The 17317-nt window shown below is 48.3% G+C and overlaps 1 protein-coding gene across 1 annotated transcript; it reads left to right on the forward strand.

Moving 5' to 3' along the window:
• The first annotated feature begins 11559 nt into the window (after window positions 1-11559).
• On the forward strand, window positions 11560-14291 carry LOC126543874 (neprilysin-like). The gene is made up of 3 exons (XM_050191007.1): window positions 11560-11859; window positions 12173-13162; window positions 13206-14291. Exons 1-3 carry the CDS (start codon window positions 11560-11562, stop codon window positions 14289-14291), a joined length of 2376 nt encoding a protein of 791 aa, XP_050046964.1.
• The last annotated feature ends 3026 nt before the right edge of the window (window positions 14292-17317 follow it).

Raw genomic sequence — 17317 nt, forward strand, 5'->3', positions numbered from 1 at the left:
TGTTCTAGCTCGGGCTTTGCCGGATGTGACGTATATCTACAAGTCGTGTCAAGGAAGTGTAATACAGTCGAACGCCTTTATAACGAAGTGCTTGGGGCGTCCGAAATCCTTCGTTATGCAGGTCACTTCATTGTAAAGTCCGCGCGCCGCACAGCTCCCACAAGAACAGGGACGGAGTTATTCCTTCGTTATACAGGTCATTCCGTTCTAACGACGTTCGTTCTAAAGGTGCTTAGTTGGCGCCGGCAGCAGGGAAGCATGCGTACGGTTTCAACATTGTGCGAATGTGCGGCAGCATCAGAAGTTCGATGCCCCATTTATATGTTATCGGTCAACCAACTTCTCAGATAGCGTACCGTCATTGGAGCCGAATGTTACACGCGCAAGCCTACATAAGCGATGCAGTCACTCTGGCAATCTTTGTAATCTTCTAACAAGTACATCGTCATCGTATGATTAGCGAGAAAATAAGAACAATCCTTGCGACCCGCTTCGGTAGCAGCAAAAGTCTCTTAGCTCAATATCTCCCATCCAAAGCCTTTACAGAACATAAGCCCAATGTTGAAGGTCAAATTTGGCAGAAACGCGCTTTTGAAGAACCGAAAATAACGCCGACCCTCATTTGCAAGAAAACATCGCGTTACGTGAATGCCACCGTGTAGGTGTGATGTTGCTGTGACACATGCAGTGACCCAAGTTGACGTCAAAAAGTTCACCGACGAATACAGTAGTCCCTAATGCGACATTTGAGTGAAACTCTGCACGTGTTTTTATTTCGCGATATATAGAGGCATCGCACTAATCACCCACTGGCGATTAGTGCGACTAATCACCGCGACGCGCGGCGCTCAGTTGCCGCTTCCCGAGAACTGCGCTTTAAGCAACCGTAATCTCTACCAGGAAACGCTTGCGGCGAACGCTATGCGCTAAGGCTGGTTCTTGTTCTGATTCTTTTTAAGACAAAAGCCTTATGTGGCTCGTTCCAATCACTCACCCGAAAAAAGCGGCGTCTAGTCCAGTGAGAAAAAAATATCGCCATCAGAAATAGCTCGTACCCCCGTAAGCAAGCAAAAATGAAATGCCTAAATATGGATGAAGAAACGAAGCGAAGAACGAAAGAAGGAACTAAAGAAGGAAAGAAAAAAGAGGAAGTCATCCGTCGAATCCGTGTATGCCGACAAACATTTCCCTCACCAGCGTGCCCATTACAAAATCTTCCAGTATCGATTGGCCGACGGTGCGGTAACACTCCATTTTCTCCCCGTCGTAAGATATGCCCACCCTGACCGTAGCGCCCCTGGTGAGAGGAGCGGGAGTTAGGCCGCCGTTGGTGGCTACCGCCTCGCCTCGCGACGGCGTGAGATGGGGCCCCGTTTTTACACAGCTGGTGTGACGTCACTCTAGGTCACGTGGTGTGATGTCACGCAGCGAGGTCACGCTAAAGGTCAATGGTGCCTACCACCGCCTCGCCACGGAACGGGCTGAAGTGCGACCTAAAGTAGTATTGCTTCGCAGTAAAAGAACAAAAGTAATAACGAAATAAGCTTTAGGTAGTACATTAGGTGTTCACATGTGTCGTTGAGAAGGTCGACCTACAGCGTCATAAGTTTAATTCACACTGCGGCTCGTTATGTCGACCGTATAACTGGATGCATTACCACGTCCAAAGCATGCTTTCGCATTCACGTGTGACAGGAGTGTAATGTGCTGCCGAACTTCTTTAGTGGGCAGCTCTCGCCCGTTCCCGCGGCGATTGTCGGCGTCGTACCTCTTAACCGAGCGAACGAACACAGCGAAGGATGACATCGGGCGCGGAGCGCAGCGTCCGAAAACGGCGATACCGAAGAGAGCGCGGGGAGGGAAAACAGACGAGGACGGTACAGCGGAACCATGCAGCGGAAAGCGGAGGAGGAGGGTATGGTGAAAGCGAGAGAAGCAAATCGTAGTGCCGCGCAAGACGGGCTTAGCGATGACAATGACTACGAGATGGCGCCAGAGAAGCGCACATCGTCTGTATGGAAACAGGAGCGCTGCATGACCGGGCGTCTGTCGGTGGCGACTGCTGTGAATCGCACTCAGGCGTCACCCACGCGCTACCTCTCGCGATCTCCCGTTCAGAGAGGTAGTCGCACCACATTTCGCTCCAGATTGTCAGCACCATGCCAACATATCGCGAAATGAAAACACGTATAGAGCTGAGCTGAAATTTCTCATTGGCGAGTATCGCAATTGTCAGGGAGATGTTCTCTTTCACCCGCTCGACAGGAGCCGCCGCTTCCGAGCACGCGCGGACGCGAGTGCCACTGGTGGTGCTTCAAAGTGGTTTAATTCCTCCACTTTCCTTAACGCGCTCTCTCTGCTATCGCCATCTTTCCCCAGCTAGGCCCGCTACTGTACGCGTTCGCTTTTTCATCTCTCACTGTGCTCGTTCGCTCGGTTACGCCTAGGTAGGACGAAGGACGTCGAGGCACGCCGACGCTCAACGCAGGAACCGGCGCCTAAAAAGTGCGCTTTAAAATGTCATCGTTGGGTGTTCGTGGTTGGACGTATACGTATACATAAACGTCATCTGCGATCCGATTCGTAACATGTATGTACGTGTGTGTGTGTGTTTAGGTTCTGATGGTTATGTACTACGTTGCGTTGCGTTGTTTATCATCGTAATGTTACTCTGATTAGAAGTCGTTTGAGAGGGTAAAAAAATCCTCTCTTTCTACACGCTGTTGCGTGCTCCAGGGTAGCGTATCGCACTGCTTCCCAGAAGTAGCGGCGCCTGCCTATCGAAGCTCGACCGACGTTACTTATTGGGTAGCGTGACGTTGTCGGCGGGCTGCAGGCATCCGGTAGACCATGGCAACCAAGCAAGGGCGAGACGATTTCTAGTGCGAAACTTGCACGGTTTATTCAAAGGTAGTTGAAAGAAAATAAGAAGAGCATGAAGCGATAAAAGTACATTTCGAGCCCCTTAAATAGGCTCTCTACAATCGTGGGCGGGATCTTGCTTCCGTCGATGTCACGTGACCGGCACAGAAAGAGGGCCCCTCCTCCTCTGGTTATACCGAGCCTGCTGAAAGGAAGAAGTCGTCCCGCCTCCCGGAATTGTAGACGCCTGTCCGCCTCTTCTGCGCTTTGCGGGTTCGTGGAAGTTCTCTTCTAGGTCCAATTCAGAAGTCACGCTTCATTTCGATGAGGCCTGGTGGAAGAAGGTCGGGTGAGAGAAAGTTCTTTGTGCGCGAGGTGCGGGACGCCAACCATCGCAGGAGAAGTCACGCACCATTTCGACGAAGATGGTCGGATGAAATTCCTTTCGCCAAGTGGTGTCACACGCCAACCCTAACAACGCCCCAGGGTTAGAGTGTTCGGAGCGCGACGATAACGCGAGTCGTTTTGAGGTCCTCGTTACGGTCAACTTGTCGTTATTGACGTCATGTTGCCCTTGGCTGTCATCGTACCATCGTTATCAAGCCCTCATAGTGTCGCAGTAGTTGTTCCAGCTACCGCGGCCAACGCGTGTGCCAATTAAACCTGACATTACTGACCGGTTAGTCCCTACGGAGCTTACTAAGCCAACGCACGTAATTCAGGATTTACGAAGAAAGCAATTGGTCGTTTTAATTAAGTTAACTTAATTTGCGCTTAAGAGCCTGAAGGAATTATATTAAAGGGCGATAAGTTTCACGCGAAAGTACTAAATGCAAAACCATGGTAGAAAGAAGATGGTATGAGGCGCTTAGAAGGATAAATAACAAATGTGGCAATATTCTGTGAAAACAAATAGCACAGAAGAAACACAAACGTCATAAAACTGAGGGTAGTTCAGTAAACGGCAAAAGGAAGAAAAGAAAAAAAAAAGACAAGCAACATGAGACATATTTGAATGGGTACTACCGTAACACAAAGATTTTGTTTGGGTTAATCCTAAGTCACAATTGGTTAGTAATGTATATCGGATAAAATTACACGCTTTGACCACCGCAATTAGTTGTTGAATGATCAAACTTAGTTAAGACGAGCTCATATCAAAAACTAACAATAAGGAATTTTCTCAGCAGACAATTTAAATGAAAAAAAAAAAGAAAATTGGGAAGAACGGGGGCCGCGTTCTGCACTCGCGGTGATTGGACACTCGTGAATCAATGAACTCAATCCAAAAACACCCACACGTACAAAAGCCAAGACAAAAAACACCCACAAGAACGTAGTAAACATTATTACACAGATGCACTATAACTTTCGTAAAGAAAAGGTTAGTAAGGCTCTAAGTTAGAGCAGGCTAATTAAGCATTTTCGAAAGCAAGAGTCCGCATCGCACGAACTATTTGTTTTTCTAAAAGAGTGAGTTTGATTGATTGATTGATTGATTGATTGATTGATTGATTGATTGATTGACATTCATTCATTCATTCATTCATTCATTCATTCATTCATTCATTCATTGACTCACTCACTCCCTCACTCATTCACTGAAAGGTCGGTGGAGCGATGAACGGGGCTTAGTCCCACTTACATGATTCGGCGCACCTCTATCGATACGATATGCCAGGAAGATGAAGATGAGGCTTCGTCATCGGGAGTTGAGAAATGACGAAATTAAATTTGATGATATTTTCCGATATAATGCTAAACATTTTCCCTATCAATATCTGAATAGTATTCTGGAAAACCACCTGGCACATCTGGATACAAAGATCGTTATAGCAACTGATGCTTCGGTCTGTGTCGAACTTATGTCAAACACTTGCCTTTGCTTCGTGTTGTCGACAAATTCGACTTCGCCCTGCCATCTCCTAGCCGCCTGGTTAGCTCAGATGGTAGAGTGACTGCCCCGGAAAGGCGGTGGTCTCGGGTTCGAGTCCCGGACTAAGACGAATTTTTCAATTGTGAGGCTTTTCTTTCGAGGAACCCGTATGGTTTTCCTTTGTAGCCAACGCCACGAACGGGTAGATATCTGATTTCCCCTTTATTAATCAGTTACATTTCTTCGCGGACAGTTTAGATCGGGTCTGGATCTTACGTTTTTGGGTCCAGGTCTCTCTATATCCGCGTCGCAAACGGTGAATGTTGGGATAAACAGTGATCATTTTCTAGTTGTGTTTGAAGTGGTAGGTCCGCAGTCCACCGTGGTGGCTCAAATCCACTCTTTCGTTGATTACCAAACATTTTAAAATGCTTGCAGACTACATTCAAATCAACTGAAAATTATTCATTGAACGCATACGATATTTGCTCCATCTTAGATACTACGCGCAAAAGGTCAGAGTTCCAGTTAAAGCTAGACACGCAAAGACACAAACTCTACAAATTGGTGGCATGACGATTGCTCGCGGGACTTTGGCATTGGCATCCACTAGATCATTCAAAAAGGACAAATTTGATACTTCGATTTGTATCTTACGTGAATTTGTTGCGCTGTGTACAAGCAATTGCCGCATTTCTATATTACTGAGTTATTTTGGATTCATATGTAACATATCAATGTTGTCCCCTTTAGATGTATCAGATGCAATTCACAGGATTGTGATAATACTTTGTTCTTGCTGAGTTAGAGAGTTGTGGACTTGAAAGTATCGTTTTTTAAAATGAGAATTGACAATCTAAATCAAAAATTGGAAACAAACATTCACTAGATTTCAATTTTCTCTTTTAGATGCAACAAAGCTCGTCAAATTCAGTGCACTGGTTGCCGAGAAAAACGAATTCTCCTTTTACAAGTTTTTTATATAGGAGCGGCCGAGCTAAAGCTTCCTCTTAAATTCACAAGTAATATGACTGTCACCGGTTGCCTCGTCTGGCTTTTCCATAATTGTACAGCACTTTTCGTGCAAAATTGGCTACTGGAAACAAGAGTCGCAAGGAGTTGAGAAATTAAGTGATCTACTAAGGGAGAGAGCCAAGGCAGCAGCCCAACAGGAAGAAAAAGCAAATATTACCAATTCACCCGTTGTTTATAAAAATATTTATGGATCAACATCTCTTTATTTAAAAAGAAAGTAGAGAAAACGCCGCCGAAAGTGGAGAATAATTCCGTGTGTTTTGAATGACGCTTCTACAGTTCTCATTCGAGCCGCCTGACGTAGCCACGTCTCCTGCTGTGCTTATGTATAGGTGTTTTTCTCACCTTCGGCGGTGGGCGCAGTACGACTAGAACCGCAGCGTCCTGCACTCTACAGGGTTGTACGGGACTGGCGGCCACGCATCGTTACGCAACTGCCCAAATAACAATTTGAGTCGGTTGTGGCACTTAAATTGGTAGGGCAGCAAACGAAGGATCCAAAATAACTATGATTGTTGCGCAAATGTGTATTCTTCTATAATTCTTCCAGAGCTAACTCAAAAAACGCTGCTATAGTCGGAAACAACTCGAGTCTGCAGTCGAGCCCCGCACGCGCCCTCATAATCGCCAGCCACTGTTCCTCCGCGAGGCTGCAAATAATTCGTACTTCAAGCTCTTCTTGTTAACCAAATCAGGCGGTAACCACAAAAATAATATTATTAGCGAGTAACTTTATACGTTCTCCCTCGCCTATAATAGTGGCATGGCGAATACCTAATTCTTTATTGAACTGAAATGAAATACTTGCTTCGCTGCAACTTTTCAGTATATTGTCAAGTTGTACTTCAGTTGGCACTCAAGTTTCATGAGTAAAACGTGCTCAGCAGTGAAATGAACTGGACCGCAGACTTTCGAAGATTTAATTAATTAATCATGGAGTTATACGTACAGAAACCACGAGGTATGCCGTAGTGGGGGACTCCGGAAATTCGGACCACCTGGAGTTCTTTAACGTACACCTAAATCTAAGTACATGGGTGTTTTCGCATTTCGCCCCAATTGAAGATGCAGCCGCCGTGGCAGGGATCGGGATTCGATCGCGCGACCTAGTGCTTCGCAGCCCAACGTCATAGCCACTAAGAAACCATGGCAGGCAGACTTTTGATGAGTGAAATGCTCAGACTCCGCATACTTTGTCCATGTCTGCTGCCCACCTCGTTGCTTCCGTCGATGAAAAGACTCTTCAAGAGCAGCAGACGCTCCGGAGGTATAAAGTACGACGCAATTTGAAAAGGGCGCATGACGACGATTGTGTTTGCATCTGTGATTGGCTGGCGGAGTAACACAACCCCGCGCAGTCCGTGTGCCTTGGTTGCCAACTGCTGTTCTTTTTTTTTAAGTTGTATGCTACCATGGGAATCTTTATTTTACACTTTCGCTTTTTTAAATTTTTCTTGGCAGTGTTCTTTCTGCGCTTTTTTCCTACGCGAGTCCATTTGATGTGGTTCCTTGTTTGCCTAGTAAAGGAGAGGTATATCTCACAGGCGTATCTGTGAGATACACCTTATTTCATTTCTCTTTTGTGGGTTTACGCGTCATTATGACGAATGGCGGACGTTATTAACATTTGTACTAGTAAAGGTATCTCCCCCCGCCCTCATTTGCATAGAAAAGTTACATTGGGTTGGGCCCCTCCCGAAATAAAATCCTGGGTGTGTGCCTGGCAGGACTACAAGCGACGTAAAGCTGCATGGAAGCAGCTAATGCATAACCAGTCTCCGAAAAACTGGAGCAACTATAAATATATTGCTGGAACATTTAAAGGAAGGCACATAAGGCAAAATATGATTACAATGTCCGCCATTTCGAATTTCTTTCATTATCAAAGAATAAACGTGCATTATTTCGGTTTTAGGATCTCAAAAAGTTATTCCGCGCCCACCAGTGAAAGACCTTAGTTTCTAGATGTAATTGCGAGAGGGTTGGAGACCCAATTCGCTACTTTTCTTCCCTCCTCTCCTCAGAGACAGGGCTCATCAGAAGATTTCGAAGGGATATCGATGTCAGAATTGTCCCGAGCTGCTGCATGTTTACCAGCTGCTGTCCCAGGTCCCGATGGACTCACTACTAAGACGATTAAACAACTCTTTGAAGTCGCTCCTAACGGCTTGTTGGATACCTTAAATTACGCATACAATATACATGGATCCCTCCTGCGTGGAGAATGGAGAAGGTCATTGCACTGCTGAAAGAGCCAACCAAAGGGTATGTTCGAGAAAATATTCGGCCTATTTCTCTAACATCAAATTTTGTTAAAATGAATAGAAAAATTATTAAACGCACGTATGATTAAGTTTGTGACCACAAGAGAATTATTGAGAACATGCCAAATTGTATTTAGACCAGGGATGTCAATTTGGTGCACACACGTCGACCTAGAGAGCCGAATTCATTTGGCTCGTTACCAAAAACAATGTGCATCTCTAGTTACACTAGTCATTTCTAAAGCATACGACAGTGTGGAATGCCCTGTACTAATAAAGAAGATGCAGGACATTAGATTACCTGAATGCTTCGTAACGTGGACTGCTGAGTTCCTGCAGGGCAGGGAGTTTTACTGTGCACCAAGTGGAATATCATAGGGAGCGAGAGAGAGAGAGAGAGAGAGAGAGAGGGAAGCGGGAAAGGCAGGGAGATAACCAGACGCACGTCCGCTTTGCTGCCAAGCACTGGGGGAAGGGGATACGGGGAGGAAGTGAGTGAGAGAGAACAGTTTCGCGCACAGTGGAAGGTTCGCACCGAGTCTACACACGGTTCCCAAGATCTGTCGACTTGAGGAATTCAAGAATGCTTTCGTGGCTTTCTGTGCCATCGACGCGTACGGCCAGGGTACAAGGATCTTCATTGCGGAAAAGTGTCTTGAGTGCATAATTTCCCCGGGAATATTCAGACAAACGCGCGGGGTTCAGCACGGCGCAGTCTTATCCCCGTTGTTTAACATCTTACTCAGCGCCATTCCTTATCATCAGGATGTAAGCACGTACGTTTACGCTGATGATATTGCGTTCTTTTTTTTTTTTTTGATTCAGCAAGTGATATTCAGTCACTGTACGAGTGCTTAGACGAATACTTATGCGAGCTAGAAGCCTTTCTGGACACTATCCGATTGTCCCCTAATGTAAATAAGAGTGCCGTTATTATGTCCCTTTCAAAGCGCCACTCCACTATTCTGCAAGTGGGAAAGATCAATGACCTTGGTATTTTTTATGCTAAAAATCTTAGCTGGCGTCATCATATTGAACATATAACTTCAAAAGCTTCTTGTGCAATGGGGATATCAAGAAGGATAAGCAATCATTGATTAACCATGCAGAGGTACAAACTCATGATTAACGGCATGTATATGCGACTTATACTAGAGTTCGGCTATGTGTTATTCTCTGGAGCCTCTGCTTACAAGCTACATCCACACTGTAAGACAATTTACACTCTAAAAAGTGAAAAAGAGTGTAAATGTGTCTGTAATTCACACCCTTAGGGTGTCCGTTATATAGATAACACGCTAAGGGTGTGGGTTATAGACACATGTACACCCTTTTTCACTTTCTTGGGTGTAAATTATTTTGCAGTGCACTAGTTTTGCTGCAACGGCAAGCGCTTCGCTTATGTCTCGAGCTACCGAAGTTTGTAGCAAACGCTGCGGTCTCCAAGGAATCGCGAATACCTTCCCTTGAAATGAGATTTAAAATACTCACCATTGAAACATTCATAAGGCTCTATGAATCCCCTCAAAGGAGATTCCAGTCAATCATTATCAACCAACCAGCCCAATATTTCAGAGTCTCGTGGCCTCGGTTTCACACGCCGCAAGTTATTATAACACAGTCGTTATTGAGTCCATTAGATGTACATATATATTATGTAATCACGGGAAACAGTATCTCAATTTCATTGGTCATTACTTATGATGACATTTACCCAGACAATGCATAGCAGCTTCCCTCGCATATCGTTAACGGCTTACTCCAAGATCACTTGAATCAGCTGCGCACAAACGTAAATACAGCAACAGATGCCTCACAGATTGTAGAAAAGGCCGGAGTTGGAATTTTTTCCTCATCATTGTATTGGTCTTTTTCTATTCGGCTTCCCGACTTCACTCCAATATTCCTAGCGGAATTCCTAGTTGTTGTCCTAGCTTTGCGTAAGCTATGAGCTTCCAGGACAACCGCGATTATCATCACAGACTTACTATCGCTGTGCACCATACTTACTGCTCCCGGTGAATCGCATATATTCAAAACTTTGCACTCCCTGGCTCCAAGTTATTTGCGGAGTTTACGATTAATGTGGGCACCTGGGCACAAAGACATATTTATGAATGAAACGGCAGGCAGCATGGCCAAGGTTTCTATCAGGAGTGTTACGTTTCGCCTACAACGCGCGGTATAGCCGGCGCGGATGCAACGGACGCCGGGGCTTCATTCAAAGCGGCGGACATTTTGGCCCGTTCAGAGCTCCCGCAAAGCCTCCCCGCCAAGCGCGTCCAGGCGTGTTTCAGTGCCACGTGTCTTCGTGTGTGTGTGTGTGCCCACGCTTGTCAAAGCGCGGCAGCCGGGGAGAGGAGCTCCCCAAGTGTGAAGCGAGGAGGTCTGACAGGCGCCGGCTTGGCGGATGCGTCACTACACTCGTCTCAACGTGTCTCTCAGCCTGTCCGTGCCCGCCGTCACGTGGTCTCGTCACGAGGCCTTCCTCTTGCCCTCAACTCCGAGAGTATAAGAGCAGCTGCCCCCGGACGCCAAGGGAGAGGCTCCGATTTCTTCCGTTGAGTTACGTGCTCTCCCGCCTCTCCACTTCGGTCGACCTGACCGCCCGCTCTTTTGCGATGCTAGAATAAACAAGTTGTTCTGTTACCAGTCGACTCATGCTTTGCCAGGACCTTCGGATGCTTCCAGTTGTGCCCCAGGCCGCCAGGCCAACGCTACCCTTGGGGCTTGCGACCCATTTGCAACAACGGGCGTCAGCGCTGAGATTCCAACAGGAGCCCTGTGCTTACCGCTATTCCAAAACGGGTTTTATCTGGTCTGTAAAGTTTAGAAGATACATCTTTTTAACATCAAAATCAAATCTAACACCATCCTCTGAACTACACCACTTACCATTCCCTTGTAGCAGGACATTTTTCAAAACCAGACGGACGGAAGTGGCAATAACGAGACTGCGTCGTCGAGTCCCACCTGTAAATTTATACTTGCGCCGAACTGGTCTGGCAATTTCCCATTTGCGCCATTTCTGCAACTCATTAGAAACGATTGAACACTACTTACTGGAAAGCCGGAGTTTCTCCTCCATGAGAAAAATGACGTTGGCAATTACAGCGCGGCAGCTCGGCCGGACATTGAACACTCCGGCACTGCTGTCTTTCGGAGCGTCTTTGCTTGGGCACTCGCAAAGGAATGTTTGCATCGCCTTAGAAAAATTCATAATTGAAGGAAATTGATGTCATTGTTGACCGCATTATTCATTTCATCCCTCCTTTATTGCCCCCTTTATATCATATGTACTTTTTTTTATTGAATAACTTTCTACTAAATCATCGTGTACTTTCCTCGCTTTAATTTATTCATCAACACCATAGGTTTTTAAATTTGTTACCTTAAGACACATGTAAAATACGCCGGACTCATGACCGATCCCCGTGAGTGGGAATGCGCCAAACACATCATCATCATCATCATCATCATCATCAAGCTCCGGGCACGCGCCGTTCCGTGCCTCGTGCAATCATGGAGGACGCCGACGAGCTGGCGCTGAACGTGCGGCCTTCCTGCTTGGACCGCCGCTGCTCGCAACCTTTCATCGCCGACCGCGCCGTCCACTACGTGTGCGCCTGCAACTACGCCGCCTACAGCACGCTGGTCGTCGTCCTCGCCTTCCTGGTGATGGGCCTCGTCGGCTATCTGGTCGTCGTGCAGGGCCGAGGCGGCGTCGACTACGCGCACCGGCGATTCAACTTCACCGACGAATCGCCCGACGGATTCGAGGGTCAGGATTTCTCTCCCACCGCTCAAGCAGACGGAACAATGGTCAGGTTCACCATTTTACACCGAATATCATTTCTGTGTGCGTGTGTGGTGTTACTTAGCTTAGCGGTGCGCGAATAGTTATTTTTGATACCAAATCGAACACGTATCAAGTGGTGCCAAATGGAGCCGACTATGGAATAATTTTCGGATATCCAACAGCCCTTCCCACGATCGTGATCAAACGACAAGCACATCCTCGTATCCATGTCGTTTACCAGCTCTTCTCATTATATCGCACGCTCAAGGGGCTGTTTATTAAGAGCACGAACGGAGATTTAGAAGAGAATTAAGCCGTTTGTTAACATATACTCAGGACTCTTCGGAGAGCCGTGTGAATAACGCCTGCCAAACCAGCCGGCGCACCACTCATGAAGTTTTCTCTCCGAAATGCCAGGTCGTCCACGAGAGGGATCTGTGCGGCTCGCGCGAGTGCAACCACGAAGCGGTGCGCATAGTCGGCTCGCTCAACGCGTCCGTGGACCCATGCGACGACTTCTACGCCTACGTGTGTTCTGTCTGGATGGACAAGCACCGTCCCACGAAAGGCCAGGACAGGCGTTCCGTCGACGACGACCTCTTGGACAGCTACTCTCGCTTCCTGGTCAGCGTGCTGGGTCACAGCAACGCCGAGATACCCTCGGTTAAGACCCTCTTCGACGCGTGCGTCGAACCGCCCGCCTCCCTGTTCAGCGACGTCGTCACCACCTTCTTCTACATGGTGGGTCTACAGCACTGGCCTTACTCGCATTCGGACAGGGTTATGGCCGTGGACGTCGCCTCCAAGGTCGGCACTCTTCACCGTCTCTTGGGGCTGGACAGCCTATTTCACCTCTCCGTCGTCGAGGATCCCGAAGACAAATACACGTTCATGTCCATCGGCGAGCCCGAGCTGGTGTCCGGATTCGTCGAAGGATCCTCCGTCGGAGAGTTCGCCTTCTTGGCCAAGGCTCACGAAACACTCATGTCGTACCTGGGCAGGCCCTTGTCGACCAACGTTGCGGTGGTGGAGACGGACCTGGCGCGACGCATGGCCCCACGAAAGACTCCGGGTTGCTACGAGCTGCTCAGCCAGTGCACTACCGTGCGCCTAGACCAGCTGCCGGAGTCTCGCGTAGTCCACTGGAAGCTGCTAGCGGAGGAAGCGTTCGGCGACCGCATCGCGGCTGTGAACAGTTTCGTCAAGATGCCTAACGACGAATATCTGCTGAGCTTCGGCAGCGACGTGCAGCAGACCCTGCAGAAGCCGGACATTCTCAACTACCTGGCGTTCACCACTCATCGCCAACAACACCGTGCGCCACCGGCTTGCCTCCATCGCGTACGGCCGCAACCCACACGCTGCCCAGCCTCTGCTACCGGAGCACTACTGCGTGCGGTTCTTGGACCGCTTCGAGGCGCCCCTCGTCATGGCGTTGGCATACGACCAGTCCGTCGCCCGAATCTCGTGGGACGCTGTCCGGGAGCTTGTTTTGGGTCACCTCAATGCCACGCTAGCAAGACACCTCAGGTACGACTTCTCCCGTTGGTTCACGCGCGAGTTCGCCGATCACGTGTCCCAACAGTTGACGCGCGTCTCGTGGGAGCCCCTGGTGCCTAAGCGGTTCTTCGACAAGGAGTACCGCAGCAAGTACCTGAGCGGGCTCTATAAGGAGGACTCCGGCAGCCAGCAGCTGCCTTCCTTCTTCTACTTCTGGCTCCAGCGAGCCGTCAAGAGGGCGCGCGGCACCCTGGAAACGTCCGAAGAGGACCTCAGGCCCGGCTGGAAAAAGGGCTTCCTTAGCACGTGGCCGCACCTCGGCGCTCCCTTTAGAAACCTGGAGATCCCGCTGCCGGTATTCGACTTCGGCATGCCCCTCGACCGCAAGCTGCGCAAGTTTCACATCCCTCGAGTCGGTACGCGAGTCTACTGGAGCCTCTTAAAATACATCTACTTCCTGGCGTACGGTTTCTACCTGAACACCACGTTGTCCGACCCGGTCTCCGTGTTCGAGAACCTGCGCGGGTGCCTCCAGAAGGACTACGCCCGGATGAGCGCTTCTGCGGGCCGGTCTCCGCTGCACACGCAGCTCCTCTTCGAGAAGACTTCGACCGCGGACATGCTGGACGTGTTGGCAGTGGGCCTGGCCTACCAGTCCTTCGAGGAGTACATGCTCAAGGAGCTCTCCAACTTCCGCTTCACGGAGGCGCGCCAGTTCTCGCCGGAACAGCTGTTTTTCATCTACTACGGCATAAGCCACTGCGAGAACGCGAACCCGCTCTTCGAGAGCTGGCAGCAGGCGAACGACGTCAGCTCGGCGTGGGCCCGCGTCAACGGACCCCTGAGACACGTGCCCGAATTCGCGGCGGCCTTCCGCTGCTCTCTGGGTTCGTTCATGAACCCGCACGACAAGTGCAGGCTAGATGAGATCAGCGCCACTGTGCGCCAGCCTTAGCGGAAATTTGTTAGGCTATATATCTGACGGGGGCACAGAGACCTATGAACTAAGGCTTCAGCGAGTTTATAGGCTACCTGTGATGACGTTAAACGATGCGACAGACAATGTGCAGACGGCGAGAACACAGATATCTGCGGTCTCCCGAACACGCTGTTTATGTTCTTGCAAAGTAGTACTTGTAACGTAAGCCTTCATGGACAACGTAGTTTTGTCGCTTGCTGATGTCCTGTCGGTGTCGTTAGCATTGATGTCGTTGCTTACCGCCACAGCACACGATTTCCGCGATTATTTTGATTTATGCGATGTACAACAGAACATGTGTACACTGGAGTCAAACTGCTAATGCGACAAATCATGACGCGTGCGTCTAAAAAGTCGAAGCGTTTCTTCGATACAGCGTTCTTTTTCTTATTACTAAAAAAAAAAAAAAGAAACATGCTTTGCGCAATTTGATGTTCATATACCGTATAGACGTTTAACGGCGGCTGGCATTTTCCTATTTGTCGACGCGGTTTCTTCCAGATTCAAGCTAGTGTGTTGAAGATTACCCCGGATGTTTGGTTGATTGCGCATGCCGTGGTTACGTAGAGGATGGAGCGTGGGTGCGCGTCATTGTTGATCATTGCTTCTCATCCTTTTGTATAAACGAGCATAGTTCATGCCTCCGTGGTGTGTTAGGTTGTTTTCAATGCAAATAAGCGTGACGGGGGTATTTTTTTACCTCGTTCGCACCTATGTCACCCAGTTGCTTGCGAGTGAACGTCGAGCGATTGGGACGCGAAGAACGCGCAACTGGACACCCGTAAATGAACACGGACAATCGAGGAATACAGACAGTGTTAGCGTGTCACCACCATTTGATTGCTGCCGTACGATTAAGAAGTTTGCCTCCTTGCGAATGCAGCGATAGCGCTACGTACACAACGTTAGCAGACATTGTTTAAGCGTACGTGAACCGCAATGAATATGTGTAATAATGAAATACGGGACGTGGTCTGCTCAGGATAATGCTACGCTGAGCGAAGGAAATCTTATAGAAAAGCGAATGAGAGCATATGACGTTAGGGAGACGGAAGAGTCTCGCTGAGGTTGACGTCACACCGGTGGGTGGCGCCGTTAATGACAAATATTCCGTTGTTTGACTTTAGCTACGGCTCCTTGGTATAATGCGACTGTGTACTGCGTACGCAGATCGTTATCAAGAGTGCTCGGCGTTGTGGGTCGTCATCGTGGTTCCACGTTCTCGCTTTTTATTTTCGACGTAAATCGGCGAATCTCTTCTCGAGTTTAGTCTTTTTCTACGTTTCCGTGTAAATCTGCATTTACTTGTTTTTTTTTCTTTTACTTGCCGATTATCCGAAATATTGGAGTTTCATATTTCGCGTTTTGAATGGCGGCGCGTTATAAATAGGGACACCGACCACACACACACAAAAAGAAACCTGATCTGGAATGCTGAAAATAAATTTATTCACGCGAAGTATATCTGCAATCACGGTGGGTCAGTTCGTGCAAGCCCGATCGTTCAGCGCGTGTTAAAGCCATTGCGATGCGTGAAGCGTCCAGCATGAAAGGGGATAAACCACGCTCCCGAACGCGTATAGCTTCTTATCCGTCTCAAAAATCGTACACGAGTTGTGGCACGCACGTCGCCCGCGCCAACAAGGAGCACCAACGTGAAGACGTGACTCGACATTTGTCGGGCAATTAAGCGCCCTGGTTTCGCGAAGTATAGGGGGCTAATATATGCAGTATATTTACGTAACGTTATTTGCGCGGCGCTGACACACATGCCTGGAAGCGAAAGGCGCCGCTGCTGAAGAGGTTTCGTGCCGAAGGTGCAGTTACCGAAATTCACGGCCACAATAGCGCTCATCTTGATGATGATGATGATCCTGATCTTTTGCCATGGCTCTCACCCACTAAGGGATGTCGACCGAGAATCAGGAGGCAGGATCGAGGTAGTTCAATGAAATTCTTGGAAAACGACAAACGCAAAGTAAAAGAAATACGAAAAAAAAGGAGACGTTCTTCAAACCAAGACACCCACGAACTTCGTCTTTCGACTGTTTCGCGCCGGCGCTGATTTCCCATACTTGTTTTTTGTTCCTCGGTGAAGTGGCGCAACCCGTCTCCGGGGGATCGGCCAAGAGTCGAGCGGTGAGAAAACTGCTATTACTTTTCTTTCGAAGAAACTGAAGTGAAATCAAACAAGTGTTTTGTAATAGGAATGAGTATGTCTACTGTTACAGACATAAACGTTCAAATGTCAAAGTATTACAGTAAAAATTATGTGACGATATGAAGTAGAACAATTTTATCATGCAGTTCTTTTTGTCTCGCGCAGAAAGTCCCCCGTAGTAAAAGTCAATCCGTTATGTTTTTTTTTTTTTATTCGTGAGCATTCCTATGCCTATCCAACAAGGAAACCAGTCAGTCCGTCCGTCACACAAGACAACATCGCTTTCAAGATAGGGCCCGCGCGTCTCGTTCGAACGCGAACTAAGCGGCGATAACACAGCGCACACGAAGCTATCAGCAGTCGGCGCACTCTGTTGCCATAGCAGATCGCTTTCCAGATAGGGCCGGCTCGGCCGAGCCATATGCAGCCTTCTAAGCGGCGAGAACACAACGCACAGCCGCCGCCGCCGTACGGTTGATTAGGGTTGATAATGGTCCAGCGCGCATGGATAAGGCGCTCAAGAGCGATAGCGGTTTTAATAATCGCTACCCCATCAGCGCACCCGGCACCGTAACATGCAATAGTACGTGTAGCCTCAGCGCTCTCACTTATACTGGTCGGATCAAGTTTCATAACTTTGATAATGACACCGGGCTGCGTTGACATGAGGAAGCGGCAGAATGCTCACGCCTAAATAGGGAACTCCCAGAGGAGTTCTTCCACGACTACGTTCTTTTCCGGTTATCGCAGTGGAAAAATTCGCACTTACGAAAAAATGACGAGAAAAAAATGTTGCGAATAAAAAAATTTACGGGTGGATGTTTTTCGCAGTTTGAACTTG

This window comes from Dermacentor andersoni, chromosome 3 (genome assembly GCF_023375885.2).
Source record: "Dermacentor andersoni chromosome 3, qqDerAnde1_hic_scaffold, whole genome shotgun sequence".
NCBI lineage: Eukaryota > Metazoa > Arthropoda > Arachnida > Ixodida > Ixodidae > Dermacentor > Dermacentor andersoni.

Bases quoted from the DNA above. Each gene is read 5' to 3' on its own strand.
- LOC126543874 (XM_050191007.1), top strand. From the start codon at position 11,560: ATGGAGGACGCCGACGAGCTGGCGCTGAACGTGCGGCCTTCCTGCTTG. The intron at 11,860-12,172 runs GTCAGGTTCACC...ACATATACTCAG, and splicing joins CTCAAGCAGACGGAACAATG to GACTCTTCGGAGAGCCGTGT. The intron at 13,163-13,205 runs GCTTGCCTCCAT...CACGCTGCCCAG, and splicing joins AACAACACCGTGCGCCACCG to CCTCTGCTACCGGAGCACTA.